This window comes from Pygocentrus nattereri, chromosome 23 (genome assembly GCF_015220715.1).
Source record: "Pygocentrus nattereri isolate fPygNat1 chromosome 23, fPygNat1.pri, whole genome shotgun sequence".
Classification (NCBI taxonomy): Eukaryota; Metazoa; Chordata; class Actinopteri; order Characiformes; family Serrasalmidae; genus Pygocentrus; species Pygocentrus nattereri.
In genome coordinates this window covers 310,001-328,071 of record NC_051233.1, presented here as the reverse complement: position 1 = coordinate 328,071, position 18,071 = coordinate 310,001, and the positions used below count along the sequence as shown (strand labels likewise).

Genomic DNA, 18,071 nt, shown 5'->3' with positions numbered 1-18,071 from the left:
CTCAGTGATCAGGAATATCTGATAGTATTGATCAGATCACAGGGTTTAACTTCACTGGACGCAGCGCAGCGATGAGCTCAGTGATCAGGAATATCTGATAGTATTGATCAGATCACAGGGTTTAACTTCACTGTACGCAGCGCAGCGATGAGCTCAGTGATCAGGAATATCTGATAGTATTGATCAGATCACAGGGTTTAACTTCACTGTACGCAGCGCAGCGATGAGCTCAGTGATCAGGAATATCTGATAGTATTGATCAGATCACAGGGTTTAACTGTGGGCACAAACTTCTGCCATTTGTTTATTCATGCAGAATTTGAACGAATAACTGTCCACTTCATCTCTTCAGGACAGACTTCAGACTCACTTAAAAATGAATTTTTATAGATTCTGGTATTTAAAATAAATAAAATCTGATTTACTCGTTGATTCTACGAGCCGCTTACTGTAGGCTCTAATATGGCAGGAGAGGAGAGGAGTGTGCTGTGGTGAACATCAGGGCTGTGGTTCACCATCACGCACCACCTCCGGTGCTCTGCAGCCTTACACCACAGTTCTGAAACAGAACAGTCAAGCAAAGAAGCCCTGAACAATCAGACGTGCTCTGATATCCACAGTTCCCTCCAGCTGAAGAGCTCAGCCCACTTGGTTAAAGGCAAAGTTGGTTTAGCACTAGAGTTTCAACTTCCTCACCTTGATTTGTACAATAAACATCCTGAAATGACCAAACCTGGAGCTTCAGTCCGGAAAGACTAAAGGGAATAAAGTTCCTATTAATCTGACACTTTAGACCCCGGAAGCTGGAGGTCATGGAGCGCAGGTCTGCGTGCTTGACAACAGAACTACTTACTTCCACGGCTTCACTGCCTCTTTCAGGGGAGTTCTCTCTTTTCTGTCTCCCTGAAAAAATACAAGCGTTTTATCAGCTCCTTATTAAACCCCAGTCCATAGTTTAGGGGCTTCCCAACCACTGAAATGCATCTATAACAACTGGAATGGGTCCAGTTTCTGAACAGTTAAAAGCCCAAAGATGAACGACCAAAAAACAAGTGTAAAAATTCACTCATTCCCTGTTAATTTACTGAAGAACAAGTTCTCGCTGGAATTACAAATCCACCAAAAAGGCACTCCGTTCAATCCAATGTCACTTTAATGGATTAGTGGGACAGTTTTCTGTAGAATAATGACTGGACCAACAGTGACCACAGCACAGCTCTCTGTAAAAGAGAAAGAGCCGAGTTAGCGAACGCTCAGACACATTTGAAAATGCACAAATGGACAATAAAAAACAGCTACAGGATCCTAAAAGCTGAATTCTGACACTTAGATTTCCTGGTCCACCTTAAACGTGCAGCGGTTCCATTCTGCTGCACCATTTAAGGTGGAACAGGAAATTCCAATAAGCTACCACCTACTGATCCTCCTCCTCCCCCTCCCCATGACACCACCTGAAAACCGGAGGAGTCAAAAAGAGCTGCTTAAAATCCCCGTCAAAGAGGCTTCAAGCAGAGCACGAGCGAGTGTTCGCTACCCGGGCACTTCACACACTTCAGTCTAAACGCTCTGTGCTCTGTACTTGGTGTAAGATTAAGGGCGGCACGGTGGTGCAGTGGGTAGCGCCGTCACCAACAAGTCACCACCCAATTACAGCCCCCCGCAATCCAGAAGGTGAAGCGGCTTAGAATATGAACATGTAAAGTTAAAGAAACATGGAAAACGGAACAAACGTAAATCAGCTCTGACTGGACGCCGGAGGATCGTACCTGCAGCAGCGCTGCCTTCAAACACTCGGCTGGGCCTCCGATCTTCACACACAGAGTCACAGCACTGACACACCGCATGGTCTCCATCAACACTGAGCCAGCTGCGGGCAGGCAGACACACACACCCCTCTCAAATGGAGATACGAGGTTTTGTTCTGACAGCAGCGACATGATCATGGAATTACGTGAAGCTGCGGATGGTGTCACAAAGCTGTAAAAAGCGCTACACAAATACATTCGATTTGATTTGATGATCGTTTTACCACAAAAAACATGTTTTAAGTGGAGCTCAATAAAAACCAAACATGCAAGAGAACGAAATCCTCCTGTTATAAATAAGGCAAATAATCTAACGGATCCAAATCCGGGGAAATTCACGGGGAAATGCCCGATTTTCATTAGTCAAAACTCTACATTGTCTGGTTTGGGCTGCGTCAGACGGCCCTGTGGCTGCAGTACGAGCGCCCGAGCGTACCCGTCTCCTGTGTAGCCGCAGACTTTATTCACTGAGCTCTGATCTTCAGCCGCCTTCAGGAGACACGTGACGTAGATCTGCACACAGATCAGACACGTTAACCCTTAAACTCCCACCTCCGTTCACTACTGACCCTTTAACCCCCCAGAGAAAAGAAAACCACTGAGCCGAACTGCTCACGGTTCTGACCGTGTTCTGGCTGTATCTGTAGAGTTGGTGGGCGTCCATCTGCAGCTGCAGCTCGTGGTCCTTCATCCTGGGCAAGAAGCACACAGTGGGACCACCTGATCTGTGGTCAACAGAACACCTGGAGGACATTTGAAGTGACAGTTTGGTCATGTATATCCACTTTATCCCAAAAAATAGTTGATCAGTTGAGACAGCTGGTGTCTGAAGTTTGCTTCTGTAGCTTTAGCACTGGAGCTACGAGGCTAATGTGGCTACGAGGCTAATGTGGCTACGAGGCTAATGTAGCAAGTAATGGAAGTTATACCCACCAATTAGCATCACACCTCTTCCGTGTGGGAGAACTTGGTGTCCCATTCGCCAGCTTCTTATTGGAATTTTCCGTTCCACCTCAAATAGGCACCATTTAAGGCCTGAGGCACCCGAATGTAACTGCTGCACCATTTAAGGTGGAGCGAAAATTCGAGCTTCAACGCGCTGTGATCTCTTAAAGACTCGATTATGTGGTTTCTGACAGCGTCCGCAGTTAGCACCATGCTAACATTAATTATTAGCCTCCATTACCCGTTAGCTACATTAGCCTCGTAGCTTCAGTGCTAAGAAGCAAACTTCATACACCAAACACGTCTCAGCTGATTGGACTACATCCGTAGTGAAAGGAGGTAAAACCGTGAGAATCAGACTTTTAGCTGAACTATCACTTTAAAGCTGCTGTAGCGACTGACCCGTGGTTGTGAATCAGGGGGCATGAGGGTGCATGTTCCGTGTCTGGCTCCTGAGTGAGCACACAGCTGTCCACATACAGTTTTAAGGGAGAATGTTCAGCGTTGAGCATTGACGCCCTCAGGTTTAGAACATCATCCAGCCGGAACACGGTGGAGAACCTCTCAGACACCCAATCATCTGCAGAATAACAACTACAGCTGCACTGGTATGAAGAGCAATTTGTGGCAGATTGATCGGCAGTGACCACAGTCTCTTGTAGGATTTACATGCTAAAAATGCTGCAGTGGTGTCAGAATGGAGTACAATCCACTTTAAAACGTAATGAATGCACAGATGTACACTGCTTTACACTGTAGCACTAAACAACGTTAAATCAGTGTAAGGGATCCTTACTCTTCTGCATGTTAGGACAATGACGATGTTATTGTGGTAAATCAAGACTTTTCTGAACATACGCATGTTGCCAGAAGTAGTAGACACTGACCAACTGCATGTTTCGTTATGAAGAGAGCAAATCTAGTCCTATTTAAATGATTTAGAGCCAGATACTGAAAAATAATTATGTAGCACTATTGGCTCTTTTTTCTGTTTAAAACGTTCGGATGTCTGAAAAATAAATCGCGACGTGCATCATGAATATTTCATAAAGTAGCACAATATTACATTTTTGCTATATCGCCAAGCTCTACTGCATTTTACTGTAAACAAAATCTCATGTGTTCACGGCTTTGGCTGCATTTCAATTAGGCTTTTGGTTTTGGTGCATTTTCTGCACGTCACACATTTCAGGTTTTTCTGCAATAGTGACGGCTTTTTAATCTGGCATGAATTAGTCTCCACACACCCACCGTGCCTTTAAGACTGATCTGTAAACAAGCTCTGCTCTGAGTGGGTCAAAAGGTGGAATTCAACTTCTGCCAAGTTAATTTAAGTAATTTAACTACAAAAACACTAAAAACAAAGTCCCAACACCACAACTACAGTTACAGTCTCTGCGTGGAGGCCAGTAAGAAACGCCACTGCTGAAGCTCTGAGTAGAGATGACCTTCACCGCCCTCTGCAGAAGGATTAGCAGAGTTCGTTCTCACCGACGGAACCTCCGAGTCAGAACTGGACAGGTTTCTCAGTAAAGTAGGTTAGAATTCCTAACGTTGAGCCGTTCCTCAGCTTCAGGAACGTCGCTGCGCTTCTGGTATTTACACTTTTCTAAAGACTCTCGAAGGGTGGAGGTCCCCTTCTGCAGAGTCAGAGGGCGATGTAATGATTTAGAAGACGTCTATCGATCACCTACCAGACATCAGCTGGAGAGAGAACCGCAGGGGGGCGGAGCCTGGCTGATCCGCAGGCTTCAGCTCCTGGTTAGTGCTGACGAAGTGGGTCCTGCGTGGATCAGAGGAACCGATCAGAACCACACTGAGGAGCTGCAGGTTCAGGTTCTAAACACAGAACCGAACTCACCTCTGGTAGCGGCACTGGACGGGGATTCTGGCTGCGGTGGATCTGGTGATCCCGAACGGGTTCAGCGCCGGAGAATAGAACAGAACGTTCTCATACACCACGCTGTCACCTTCCACCTGCACACAGGAGAGGAGCATCATGGGAAGCGCTGAGAATAAAGTCTGCGCGCGTGTGTGTGCGCGCGCGTGTGTGTGTGTGTGTGTGCTTTGCAGTGAACAGTTAGCTAGCACAGTACTGGCCTCATTCTCCAAGGGATGTTTTGGTTTGTCCAACTTTCATGACTAAATCTGGCAAATTACTCAGTAGTTGCATGAAATAAACATAAATTTAAATTTTCTGTAAAAGCTCCTCAGATTATCAGAACGCCGTCTGTTTATAGTTTAGAGCCCAGATTTGGGGAAAAACGGGTCGACTTTCAGTAGAAAAACAAACTGAGTTCAGCTTCTTTTATTATAAGGGTTTAAAATGACGTCACCGTCTATTAGACTGGAGAGAAGAGCTACAGCCTCACACGACGCCCAGCTTCTGAATGGAGCTTATGGAGTATGAACGTTATGAAGAACATGGAGTGTGGTTTGGAGCCACCGGTGGTCTCGAGGAGTTGAAGAGGTTCAAGTCAGAGCTGCACTGATCACTCAGGTTTACGACCAACTCCGTTCTTTACAGACTAATAAAGCTGAACGATCAGGAGAAAACATCCAATTGTGGTTTTTCAGACTAACGTCTGTGATTTAAACTGCAATTTTCTATGAACTAAAATTCAGACCCTTTTCCCCCAAAACCAAAACATCCACTCTCTCTGGACATTCCATACAAACTCCGACACTGACAGTAGGTGGCGGCATACAGCCAAAAGTCAAATGCTTCAAAACAGCCATTTCCCAGTCCAGTCGGCTCAACTGTTCCTGGTTCCCATCACCACCACATAAAGACATCGGAACCGTTTCACACCAAACCGCTCAGAACCTCTCCGTCTACCCCTCGCTGAACCATGGAGGATCCTACAGAACCAGTGGAGTTCAGTGTAGAGCGAGTACGAGAGCTGCAGCAGCGCAGCCCAACACACGTCTGCGTGTCCGCCATGCTGGAAAGGTCAGGATCCGCTTGTGAACAGATTCACTGGACTGAGAGACGAAGACCCACGACTTCCTTGCTCAACCCATTTACACCTAATCTGTTCCGTTATAATCCCCGGGCTCAGAGGAATCCGGGCTGCACGGATCTGCTCTCGGCAGCTTTCATTACTTTAGTAACTGGTGATAATTAGCCGTCCAGACCAGTAGGACCAGCAGGACCGCCAGCAGGACCAGCAGGACCATGTTCAGTCTGTACCGGACGATAAAAGCAGAGTTTAGTGCAAGAAACAAACACACATCAGCAAATCCTTCGATGAGTGAATCACTTCTGATCTTAATACACAGAAATAAAGTAAACCACTAAACACAGAGAAGGACGAAGCTGAAGCTTCCTATTTGCGGAAGAAGGTGGAAGAAGGTTCTAATGTTAGTCTATTATGAATGTCTACAGGCACTCAGCAGCGCTATAACTCCTACATGAAGTCCAGACCCTGAACAGACAAGTAGAAGATTCATATAAAACCAGAGGAAAAACGGTCACAGCTACAGGTTCTCTGGGCCTCAGTGACCACAAGGTCATACCTACATAAAACACCACACAGACATGAGCGCGGGTCACTGCGTTCCCTCCGTTACATAATCCTGTCCAACTTTCTGAGAGCAGTATTCCTGAAATAGTGGAATTCTGGACAGTATCTTCATTAAACGGCGGCTCTGTAATGTACTGAATGCGGTCCAGCAGCGATGTTGACTGCCCCAACATGGCTGCAGCTCCAGCCGAATCCCAGCCGCTCATCTGGAAAGTCTGAGCTCTTCGGTCTTTAGAGGCTCCTCAGTAAATGACCAGCAGACGAGTTCTCCCCGTTTATCCCACTTCACCCCGTTTATCCCAGTTTATCCAGGTTTGTCCCAGTTCACCCAGTTTATCCCAGTTTATCCATGTTTGTCCCAGTTCACCTAGTTTATCCCATTACCTGTTTATTGTTGTTCACTAACCCTCAGTGTTGATCCGCACTCGTGCAGCTCCGCGCGCAGCTCCAGCTCGGTCTCGCGCCGCATCGCTGAGCCGCAGCGCTCCGGGTTTCCGTTCCCGAGCCGCAGTTCCTCCGCGCGCACGCTGGCTCCGGACCCGAGCGCCTGCGCGCGCACTGAAACCACCATCTCGCGCTCCGTGCAGCGCACGCGGACCGACGGGAGGGCTGCGCCAGCACGTGCGTAGACCACCACCATCACCGTCATTAATGCCTTGATAAACCCGGCAATCATCGTCAACACTGAGCAGCAGGTCCGCGTGCGCCGAGCCGCGCGGCCAATCAGCGCTTTAATACCTCCTCACATTACGCATGCGTGCCAGAGAGCAACGCCCTTCCGCCGGAAATCAGAGCGGCTGAAACTGCAGCCGGAAAAACGCATTAATTAATTCATTAGCCCTTTCATTCATTCATCAATTCATCCATTCATCAGTTCATTGATCCATTCATTCATTTGTTTGTTCATTACTGGCTTTGCTTGGATTTTATTACTAATTTATTTTACAAAATTATGTTTTTACTTTAATTGTTTATTTGTTTATTGGCTTGTTGATCCTTGTTTAGCATTTTAATTCTGTAAAATGGATGGAGTTTCCCTTTGGGCCCATTCCCATTAGAGCTGAAAGCCATGCTGATGGTGCTTTTTCAGCAGGGTGAAGGGTCCGTGTAGGTGTCACTGGGGTCTGTGTACCAGTATCCAGTATTGCTGAATGAAACGTGGGTCGATTCTCATTTTTGGCTGAAGAAACAAGAAACATCTTCACTTCACAAACTGACCAGAACATCAAACCACCACCAAAGAAGCAGCAGTGAGGTCAGGGGTTGTATTTCCCTGATGCAGTCAAAGATCAGCAGAGCGCCAGACATGAACTCTGTTCTCAGGTCCTCGCAGCCGGGTTCCCTGTACTGCGGACTGTGAAACCAGATGGAGCTGAGTTACAGTCCGAGCTGGCGGCTCGCCGCAGTGAGGTGTGCGTGATCTTGCTGTGATCGTGTGGTTCAGGCGTAGCGGCAGCTTTCAGATGCAGTAGAGAGACTCTTACCTGCAGCACAGATCACACAGTCACAGCATCACACTGAACCACCGCTGACCATCAGCTGATTTCCATCAAGCATCCCCAACTATAACACACTCAGCCTGATTCTGAGGCTCTTGTTTGGAATCAGGAGTGTTAATGTGCAGCTGTTTGTGTCAGTGCTCATGGTGACTGTCGGTTGGTGTGTGTTACTCCGTGGTCTGCTGGACCCACATTATTGTGTTTAAATCAATACAGCCATAACAGTTTATGTTAAAATACCAGATGTTTAAAATATCACAGGTGTCCAGTGTACGGTTCTACTTTAGCAGCTGTAGCCAGTCAGCAGCCTGTCCATGTTGGTGGTTGTGCTTTAACACTGTTAATGTTGTTGTGTGTGTTATTTGCGTTATTCTGTGTAGGGAGTGGACCGGACCGGGCAACGCCGGGAATTTAGTGCAGTGGTGCTAGAGGGGTGCTAAAGGATATGAAGGGGGTACTACACCTATGGCAACATGTGAAGGGGGGGTTAGCTATTCTACATTAAGGCTGTTTTCACCCCTCGTCCAAATCAGAGTCTGACCTCCTGTGATTTTGTATCTTGTTAATGTGGGTCGGATTCGCACCGTATCGGCTAAAATTCACTCTCTCTGTTTTGCTGAAATGTCCTACTTTGCAAGAAAATGATTCGCTTGTGCACCACAGTCAAAGTGACAATAAGGCCGTGTTCAGACGGTCAGCCCGGCTCTGATTTCTGTCACATCCAGATTGATATTTCAGAGTCTGGACAGTAAAAAACACATAAAATCTGATTTCTGCAATTTGGAGGGGGTTTGAAATGCGACTCCAATCATCCATCCATCCAATTTCTAAGCTGCTTCTCCCTCAGGGTGGCGGGGGTGGTGGGGGGGTGATTGCTGGAGTCTATCCCAGCGGTCATTGGGCGGAAGGCAGGATACACCGTGGACAGGTCGCCAGTCCATCGCAGGGCAGACAGACAGACACACACAATCACTCACACACTCACACCCAGGGGCAGTTTAGCATGTCCAATTGGCCTGACTGCATGTCTTTGGACTGTGGGAGGAAACCGGAGAACCCGGAGGAACCCCACGCAGACACGGGGAGAACATGCAGACTCCATACAGAGAGGACCCTGGTCGCCCGGCCGGGGAATCGAACCCAGGCCCTTACTGTGAGGCGACTACAATCAGAGTTTTACAGATGTGTCTCAGTCTGGACCCTCTGGACACTTGAATTAACAACGTATCTATCTTGTTACCTCATGAAAACAATGTTTTTATCTTAAGATCATGACTTCATTATCTTGTGATCTTGAGGTAACATGCCAAAAGGTTATAGCCACAGCTCATGGCCTCTCCGGACCTCTGCAGAAATGTGGACCATCGAAGGAAACCTCTGTCTGTAAACAGAGCCGAGCAGAGAACAGATACGAAGGCAAAGACGTCCTTCAGGTCAGGAGAGAGTTCACAGCATCGCTGCTGGTCAGCCTCTCCTCCAGGACAGGGTGGTCTCGCTTTGACTGTTCGGCGGGCCTCCACATCAGAATCTATAGCAGTAAAACCTGAAATGGTTTAAACACTGTCTCTGTTTCTGACCCTCGCTGTAAAGGTGCCGACATGCAAGAGGCTAAAGCAGACCTTAGAGTCTGACGGTCCTGGCTCTTTACTCCTCCACTGATCAATAACAGCTCCTGATATCAGACACCCCCGATCAGCAGCTCTGTTTATTTAAATCTTCCTCATTTACATTCTCATCTGCTTTCATTAGATTCAACATTGTTTTTTCCATTAACTGAACGTTAACAGTTCTAATTGCTCTGATCGGCCGGTGTGTTACACTTCTGCTCTGTGATTGGCCGTCTGTGTTGCCATGGCGATCCGGTACTGCTCCCTCAGGTTTCGGCGCCTCTGGTGTTCATTGGTCACCTCAGTCACTGAGTCCTGAGGGAACCAACCTCTCGCTCGGTCCGACAGTCGCAGTCCCTCATACCAACCTGAGAGAGAGAGAAGAGAGAGAGACACAGAGAGAGAGACAAAGAGAGAGAGAGAGAGAGACAGAGAGAGAGACAGAGAGACAGAGAGACACACACAGAGAGACAAAGAGAGAGAGAGACAGACAGAGAGAGAGAGAGACACAGAGAGACACACACACACACAGAGACAAAGAGAGAGAGAGAGACAGAGAGAGAGAGAGACAGAGAGAGAGAGAGACACAGAGAGAGAGAGAGAGAGAGACACGCACAGAGAGACAAAGAGAGAGAGAGAGACAGAGAGAGAGACAGAGAGACAGAGAGACACACACAGAGAGACAAAGAGAGAGAGAGACAGACAGAGAGAGAGAGAGACACAGAGAGACACACACACACACAGAGACAAAGAGAGAGAGAGAGACAGAGAGAGAGAGACAGAGAGAGAATCATGATAATGTTACAGCTGATTACAGCAGGGGTGCCAAATCTTTGTGTCTAAGGGGCTGAAGTGCGGTTCTTAGTGTCCCACGTGCCTGTAGGTGCAGTTCCTCCTTCCACCTGATGGTGGAGCAGTGCTGTAAGGTTACAGTGTAACGCGCTGCACCGTGTTAAAGGTGAACCCTTTAAGGCCGAACAAACTCAGGGCTGTTTAGGCCGTTTGATCTGCTGCCCTGGTTTAATACAGTGGTTCTGAATGTTGAAGAACCTGATCAGCCCAAACTGAACTCCAAAGCCTCGACTGTCTCTCACAGTGACACAAACACCTGAACAACAGCGTTGCAACTTGCAGAGCCACGTGGCTTTAAGGGCTCAAAGCCAGACTGATCAAGCCGCTCGGTTCCATTCACTGCTCTACATGCTTATTTTCAGATTGTGTGTCTTGGCGTGAATAATATTAAGAGTCTTTTGTGAATAATATTTCAGCCTTCACTCATTTTGGCACAGTCTGCTTTGACCCTCTTTGAAAACGTTTGGACACCTCTGGGTCAGGGTCAGTTTCTGGTGGGTCAAATTAAAAGTTTCAGCCTAGAATTTGGGCAGCGCACACGTTACAACACGAAAAACTTAAACCTCCAATTTTGTTAAAAAAATATATAATTTAAAGTCAGTCGCTCTTAAAATGTCATGATGACCAGATGAACAGAAACAGGGTGAATGTCTTCAACCCAGGTGGTTGCTAAGGTGTAGGTAGGCCATTGCTATAGTATCCCAGATGGTTGCTAAGGTGTTGCTAGGTTGTTGCTGTGAATGTGCACATGAAGACGTGTAGTTTAGGTCTCACCCTCGTTAGTTTTACGGATGATGTTGATGATGTCACAGCACTCTAAGCTGAGCTCATCCACCTGCTTTGCGCTGTACTGACGGATACACTGGACCTGAGGGCAGTCTGGAACACACACACACACACACACATACGCACACAGATGATGTATGAATGCTTCTGTTCTAACGGAGTAATTAATCTAATAATAGTCCACAGATTAACTGATAGTAGACATCATAAGTCTCCGGCGTGTCTCTGGCACTGAGCTGCTTTAGGGGGTCCATACAGGGTCCTGATCTTCCTGCAGTTCATTAATTAGATTCACTGCCTGCTTTAGAACGTTCTAACAGAAACGTGAGGAGCAGCTGATCAGCCCCAACTCTGATGCACAGCTTCTGCTGCTGAGTGTGACTGCAGCTCACCCCAGTCCTCATACACCTTCTCCTGCTTTTCCTGCTGAGCAGAGACGGAGGGGAATGCGGCCGTCCACCTGTGCAGGTCAGACCTGCAGAGAGAGAACAAACCAGTGACTAAGAGGAAGATGAAGAAATTCCAGCTGAAACTAGAAGCTGAAAACCGATGAACGAACTTTGGGCTGTTGCTATGGTATCCCAATTGGTTGCTAAGGTTTTGCTAGGCTGTTGCTATGAAATCCTAGGTGGTTGCTAAGGTGTTTGTAGGACACTGCTGTGAATGTTGTCAGCTGTCCGTGTCTTACTCAGTGTTGGCCTTCAGCAGGCGCTCGCAGGTGTTTCCCTGGTGGTTCTCCAGCAGGGTGAGGCAGAAGGCATGGTCCAGCTGTGGGTCAGAAATGTCTACAGGCTGGACCTGCACCAGGGAGCGGTGGGCATGGTCCAGAACCACAAACCGCTCTGGACTCACACTGTGGAGAAGGACAAGGAAACAATAGAGGGACAGAAGAGAGAGAAGAGAGAGAGAAATCCTGGAAACTCATTTTGGTAAACAGAGAAAAACGTTCAGTGTCTACATCCTCAAACAAATGGTTCTTCAAGGGTTCTCAAGTAAAGGCAATGTTATATATATATATATATATATATACACTCTTATAAAAGATGGTTCTTCAGATTGATGTAGAAAGTGCTGTATATGGTTCTACACAGCACGAAAAAGGGTTCTGCTAGTGTTCCAATGTCAGACTTGCATACAATAGCACCTTTTTTGTGCTGTATAAAACCATCTACAACACATTTTCCATCAATCTGAGGAACCATTGCACCATTGCAAAGAACCATTGTAGGAAGAAATGGTTCTATATAGAATTCATGGTTCTAAGCAGAACCACTTCCTTTACTAAAGAACCCTTGAAGAACCATCTTTTTAAAGTGTGAACTCTTGAATGTATAAATGGTTCTTTTAGTAGTTAAATGGATCATCTCTGTGATGGAAAACCTTTAAAAACAGAAACAAAATAGGTTCTGCTATGGTTAGAAATCACAGAACCTTTTATGGTACTAAGTGGAACCCTTTTTGGTGAGAGTGAACTGAAAGAGTTCAGAGATCAGGGTGTAAATGTAGTGTAAACACAGCTCTGGCGCCCCCTGGTGGCTGATCGGTGTCAGTGTGCCCACCTCTTCCTGGCGGTGAGGATGAGGAGGTCATTGAAGAGGAAGACGTAGACAGGGCTGAACCGAAAGCGGCCGAAGAGCGAGCCCACCTTACTGAACTCCTGCAGCTCGCCCTGCTTCTCCAGCCACCGAGTCTTGGACACCAGCGGGATGGCCTGAGCATTATGGGGTGGAAGAGATCACAGGTCTTTATACTGCAGGTCACAGACAGCTGCTGATCTACGTGGAGAACCGATAGGAGTTTACTGCAGTTACAGGAACAGGGGAGAAGAACCTGCTGGGGGTTCAGTGCTCAAAGGTTTCATACCTTTAGCTTGTCAAACTCCAGGATGTTGGCAATGTGCATCAGCTCCTCCATCTGCTTCATCTGGCCAACCTGAGTGTTCGCCTCCTGAATGATCTGAACAACCAACAAACAGCAGTGTTGATTTCCTGTAACTGAACCAGAGCAGAACCTCAGGCTGTTTATTTCAGCTTCTGGTTCCAGCAGGATGAGTGACAGAAGGTCAGACAGTAGGTCAAATGTTCAGATTATATCGTAATGACCAAACATCAGAGCTGCTTTCTATACAGCTGCTAAAGTGACCTCATCTCTAGAGAGCTTCTCGCTTCAGTTATGATGGAAAAATCAATAAAATCATTCAATCAATTAATCAATCAGGTCAGAATTAATCAAATTTAGGAAGATCAGGTCATTTAAGAAGATCAGGTTCTTTACCTCAGAGACAACAGCTAAAGCTCTGGAGGCTGACGACTCCTCCGCTGAGCCCTCAGCTGTCCGTTTCAGAATACTCTAGAAACAACACAGAACATTCTAGGAATAAAACACTCTTAAAACAAAACAGATCACATGAGAAACAAAACGGAACGGTCTAGAACAGTCTAGAACCGTCTGAAACTAATCAGAAGATTCTACAGACAAAAAGAACACTGAAGAAAAACAAACATTCTCCAAATCAAGACATTATGGGGAGCTGCAGCACCTCATACAGGAGCTGAAGCTATATAAGGGTCAGTTTTGGTGTCAGTGTTGAGGACAGTGTGGAGGTCAGTGTGGGGAATTCGATTTTCTGAATCTGCTCAGAGCTCCTCTTGTAGGCCAGCAGGTTCAGGGAGAACATCTAGATTAAAAACCTCCAAACTGGCATTAAGAACCAGGAGATCATCACTCTGGATAGAACCAACACAGAAGAACAGAGCAGGATCCCTGATTAAGAAGATTGATTCACCACAAAGAACCAAATCAGAGCCAATCATGCCCTCAGAAAGGAGGAGGATCATCAGGAGAACCACCACACTCAGCCTCACTGATGAAGATAAGGATGATGATGCTGGTGATGATGATGGTAAGGATGGTGGTGATAATGACGGTTATGGTGAGGATGGTGGTGGTGATGGTGATATGATGGTAATGAAAATGATGGTGATGATGTTGGTGAGGATGATAATGGTGGTGATGGTGCTGATGGTTGTGATGTTGGTGAGGATAATGATGGGGATGATGGTGGTGATGGTGATATGATGGTAATGATGGTGATGGTGATGGTGCTGACGATGATGGTGATGATGATGATGGTGATATGATGGTAATGATGTGGGTGAGGATGATAATGGTGATGATGATGATGGTGATATGATGGTAATGATGGTGATGATGTTGGTGAGGATGATAATGGTGATGATGGTTATATGATGGTAATGATGGTGATGTTGGTGAGGATGATAATGGTGATATGATGGTAATGATGGTGCTGATGATGATTGTGATGATGGTGGTGATGGTGAGGATGATGATGGGGACGATGGTGGTGATGATATGATGATGGTGATGGTGCTGCTGCTGATGTGCATGATGGTGATGATGTTGGTGAGGATAATGATTGTGCTGATGGTGCTGATGGTGCTGATGGTGATATGATGGTGATGGTGCTGATGATGATTGTGATGATGGTGATGATGGTGATGGTGACGATGGTGATGATGCTGATGATGATGGTGGTGATGGGGACGATGGTGGTGATGGTATGATGATGATGATGGTGCTGATGATGGTGATATGATAATGGTGCTGATGACGTACCTGTATAAGTATCTTGATGCGAGTGATTCGCTGGAAGGGCAGCAGCATGAAGGAGCTGAACGGGAGGCGCCTGCAGAGCGGAGATTCTTCCAGACGATGCATAACCGTACAGAACGCTCGGTTACACTGCCTGAGGAACACACACACACACACACACACACACACACACACACACACACACACACACACACAGACACACACACACACAGAAACTTTCAGAGTGAAAATTGTCGCTTTATTCTCGTGCATTTGGTGTAAAATTAAAGAACAGCGACTTTAAACGGTGTGTGTCCTGTTCCTGATGTATCCGATACGGTTCCTGTTCTTTTGTTTCATTGTTATAACAGAACCTCAGAGCAGAGAGATCCGGCACGGCGGAACACGCTGAGGGAAAGTGCAGGAGTGACCGCCGGGCCGTGAACTAAAGCCTGAGATTCATTACTGCAGCGGAAATCAAAACACAGCACCCGCAGCAGAGCGCCCAGCAGACGGAGGAGGTCAGTATGGAAAAGGGCACGGAGAGCTAAACGACTGACCACACAGTGTGAAGAGGACATGCAGGAACTGAAGCTGAAACAATGCAGCACACACCTCTACAGAGAACCGAGAAACGGAACCTGACCACGAGAACGTGTCTTACATCAGCCTGCTGTGGGTCTTCTCCTGATAGACTTGGTTCCTGACGTAGTCGATATACACAGAGAAGTGCTCCTTCGCATGCCGGTGGATGATGTCACACACGTCAGAGATGACCACACTCTCGTCCACTCTGTCCAGCAGATCCTGCATAAACCTGCGAGAAACAGATTACAGCATTACGACTTCAGTGCGGACTGAGTTTAGTTCATAGCTGTTCCAGAATAAGAGCTCCTTCATAATCTCTTCATTAGAAAACAGCATCACACAAATATCCTAACTAGACTAAACCTCCTAAATCCTGTCCTAACTTTAGGATGAACCCCAGCAGGGTCCTGACTTCTGTTTAAGGCCCGTTTGTGTGGTTTTTGGGCATTTGCGGGCTGGAGATTAGGGAACTGGCCCTGTGACCGGAAGGTCACCGGTTTGATCCCCAGAGCTGACATTACGTGACTGAAGAGCCCTTGAGCAAGACACCTAAACCCCCACTGCTCCCCGAGTGGTGCAGATAGGGCTGCCCACCACTTCGGGCAAGTGTGCTCACTGCCCCCTAGTGTGTGTGTGCTCACTAGTGTGTATGTGGTGTTTCACTGCACGGACGGGTTAAATGCGGAGGTGAAATTTCCCCGTTGTGGGACTAATAAGGGCCACTTAATCTTGATCTTAAAAAATCTTAATCTATTTAGGAAATGGAGATAAACTGGGGAGCAGCGACGCACTGATAAACAGCAGGGGGCGCTCTCAAAATATTCACAATTTAGTTCTGTTTGACCCTTTTACATCAGTAACAGCAGCTTAACTCATATTAACATTAGTTTGATGACAGGTTTATGTTTCAGCTCTATGCAGATCGTCGGTTGCTGGAAACAGACATGACCGCTGATTGTTGACTCTGAGTAAGTTAAGATTTCCTAACTGAAGATAAGATGCTGTGAGATGAGATAAAATTCCTAGATTAAGAGCAGATTTGTTTATGTGATACGAATTAGGTGTAAGTATGATAGGACAATATGATATATATAATAATTATGTTATTATAGCTCTCTGTCTCCACACATGCTCCCCCTGTCCTCAGTCCTTGTAAAGAACGTTACAATCTTATCTGAACTTGTAGCGTCGCAGATGAAATCAGACGCATGTGGAAAATTGAACAAGGTAAACTTGATTTAAAAAAGACGTAATCCGAGCTCGGAGTCAAAACAGGCGTGGGTCAAAACCAAAAAATCCAAAGGATCCAAAGTCCAGAGAACAGTCCACAAGGTCAGAACACGGAGATATACCACAGGCAGATTAATCCAAAACGGTAGTAAACGGTAGTCTGGGGAATGGAGTCCATGTGGGTATCAGAGCTCGAGGGATGCGTGACAGAACTAGTGAGATCTGAACATCCCTAAGACTGAAAGAGGGGGAGCTTCTGTGATGTGGCTCCAGCTCCTTCACCCCTGGGTCAGTATGAATCAGACTATGGTGGCCCCACCGCATCTCTTGCTTCATCTGCTCTTTCACTGAATGGTGCTCCTCTCATGGACTCCTCCTGGAGCAGCATTGGCATATTTTTTGAAGTGCCTCATGTCAACGCTGAGGACGCGCTGCAAATTTCTGATGCTGCTCTGTTGTCTCGAATTTGTTTCTCAAATCAGATATTTTGAGGCAACTGTGCGCACTGCATGTGGTCAGATTGGATTTGCGTGTCCAGACATCACTAGGCTGTCTGCACAGGTTGCCGTGGTAATGACATATGCATCAGTAACTACGTGGCTACACTGGTGAGCTGAATTTTAAACACGATGCAGGAGAGATGGTGGAGCATCATCTCCCCTCCAAACTCTCAGAACTCTCTTCATAGCCATGAATCTGTGGAGCTCTTCTTGAATCCCAGCACTTCATCACTCGGGATTTCATCATTACATCACATCATTGCTGTTTTTTCATGTTTTGAGTGAAGAAAACGGGACTTTGAAATCCGATTTGAGCATCCAGACTGAGACACATCTATAGAAATCTGACTAGAGTTGCTTTTCAAACCATCTCCAAATGTGGTTTTGATCCAATTTGCAAAAAAATCAATCTGGATACGACAAAAATCAGATTTTGCTGGCAGTCTGAACAAGGCCTCAGAGTCTGGTGTGGCAGAGAGAAGGATGGGTTCCCTTTTTTATCTCGTTTCCTCTAAAGGTTCGACCTCTTGCTCTGTGTTCAGGGCTGCCCAGTCTTATCCGTGAAGCACAGGTGCTCCACCAAGGCAGGACAACAAATCAGCTGCTTGAAGACTGAGACCATCTATTGAAGTAAGATCCGGTGGGAGTAGGTTTGCTCCAGCCTGACTGGAACTATAACGCGCCACCACAGCAGTCCTTTGTGGACGAGGCTGGTGTGGCCTGTTTTGGAATAATAGAGAGCGCTTTTGGACAGTGGCTGTTGTAGGAAGAGTTTGATTCAAACTCATCAATAAAGATTTAATCTCCAAACACAGTGAGATGGACCAACTCCTCCAGCAACCCAGACCTTACTGCTCTGCATCCTTTCTGTAAGGAGTTCCTTCACTTCCTGCAGCCGGTTCTAACTCTTTTTATCAGGTTCTCTCTAAAACACTGCAGTTCCTTTAACAGTTGTTCAGGATCAGGCAGGATCTTCTGCAGCCCAGGAACTTCTCAGTCAGACCGCATCTGGGCAATTCAGGACCCCAGGATGTTATCTTTCTAAAAGAACCCATCTAGAACCCAGCCAGACCTGTGTGTGTGTGTGTGTGTGTGTGTGTGTGTGTGTGGTGCTGGTGGA

General features: G+C 46.7%; 2 protein-coding genes across 4 annotated transcripts in view; both read right to left on the bottom strand.

Moving 5' to 3' along the window:
• Positions 1 to 1,135: 1,135 nt before the first annotated feature.
• Positions 1,136 to 6,998, bottom strand: LOC108414892 (zona pellucida sperm-binding protein 3-like). The gene is made up of 8 exons (XM_017687809.2): positions 6,684 to 6,998; positions 4,612 to 4,727; positions 4,445 to 4,533; positions 3,153 to 3,330; positions 2,431 to 2,548; positions 2,242 to 2,318; positions 1,767 to 1,867; positions 1,136 to 1,220 (listed from the first exon to the last, which is right to left on the bottom strand). The coding sequence occupies exons 1-8, from the start codon at positions 6,951 to 6,953 to the stop codon at positions 1,153 to 1,155; spliced, it is 1,017 nt and encodes a 338-aa protein (XP_017543298.1). The 5' UTR covers positions 6,954 to 6,998; the 3' UTR covers positions 1,136 to 1,152.
• A 2,456-nt stretch (positions 6,999 to 9,454) lies between these two features.
• arhgef15 (Rho guanine nucleotide exchange factor (GEF) 15) overlaps positions 9,455 to 18,071 on the bottom strand; it is a 17,253-nt gene continuing 8,636 nt past the window's right edge. For all 3 annotated transcript variants that reach the window (XM_037533159.1, XM_037533157.1, XM_037533158.1), the window contains 9 exons: positions 15,298 to 15,450; positions 14,658 to 14,787; positions 13,296 to 13,370; positions 12,885 to 12,977; positions 12,581 to 12,732; positions 11,710 to 11,874; positions 11,414 to 11,496; positions 11,010 to 11,114; positions 9,455 to 9,751 (listed from right to left, as the gene is read on the bottom strand). In XM_037533159.1, the coding sequence (XP_037389056.1) occupies positions 9,591 to 9,751; positions 11,010 to 11,114; positions 11,414 to 11,496; positions 11,710 to 11,874; positions 12,581 to 12,732; positions 12,885 to 12,977; positions 13,296 to 13,370; positions 14,658 to 14,787; positions 15,298 to 15,450 (1,117 nt within the window). In that variant the 3' untranslated portion in view covers positions 9,455 to 9,590. The remainder of the gene's footprint in view (positions 9,752 to 11,009; positions 11,115 to 11,413; positions 11,497 to 11,709; positions 11,875 to 12,580; positions 12,733 to 12,884; positions 12,978 to 13,295; positions 13,371 to 14,657; positions 14,788 to 15,297; positions 15,451 to 18,071) is intronic.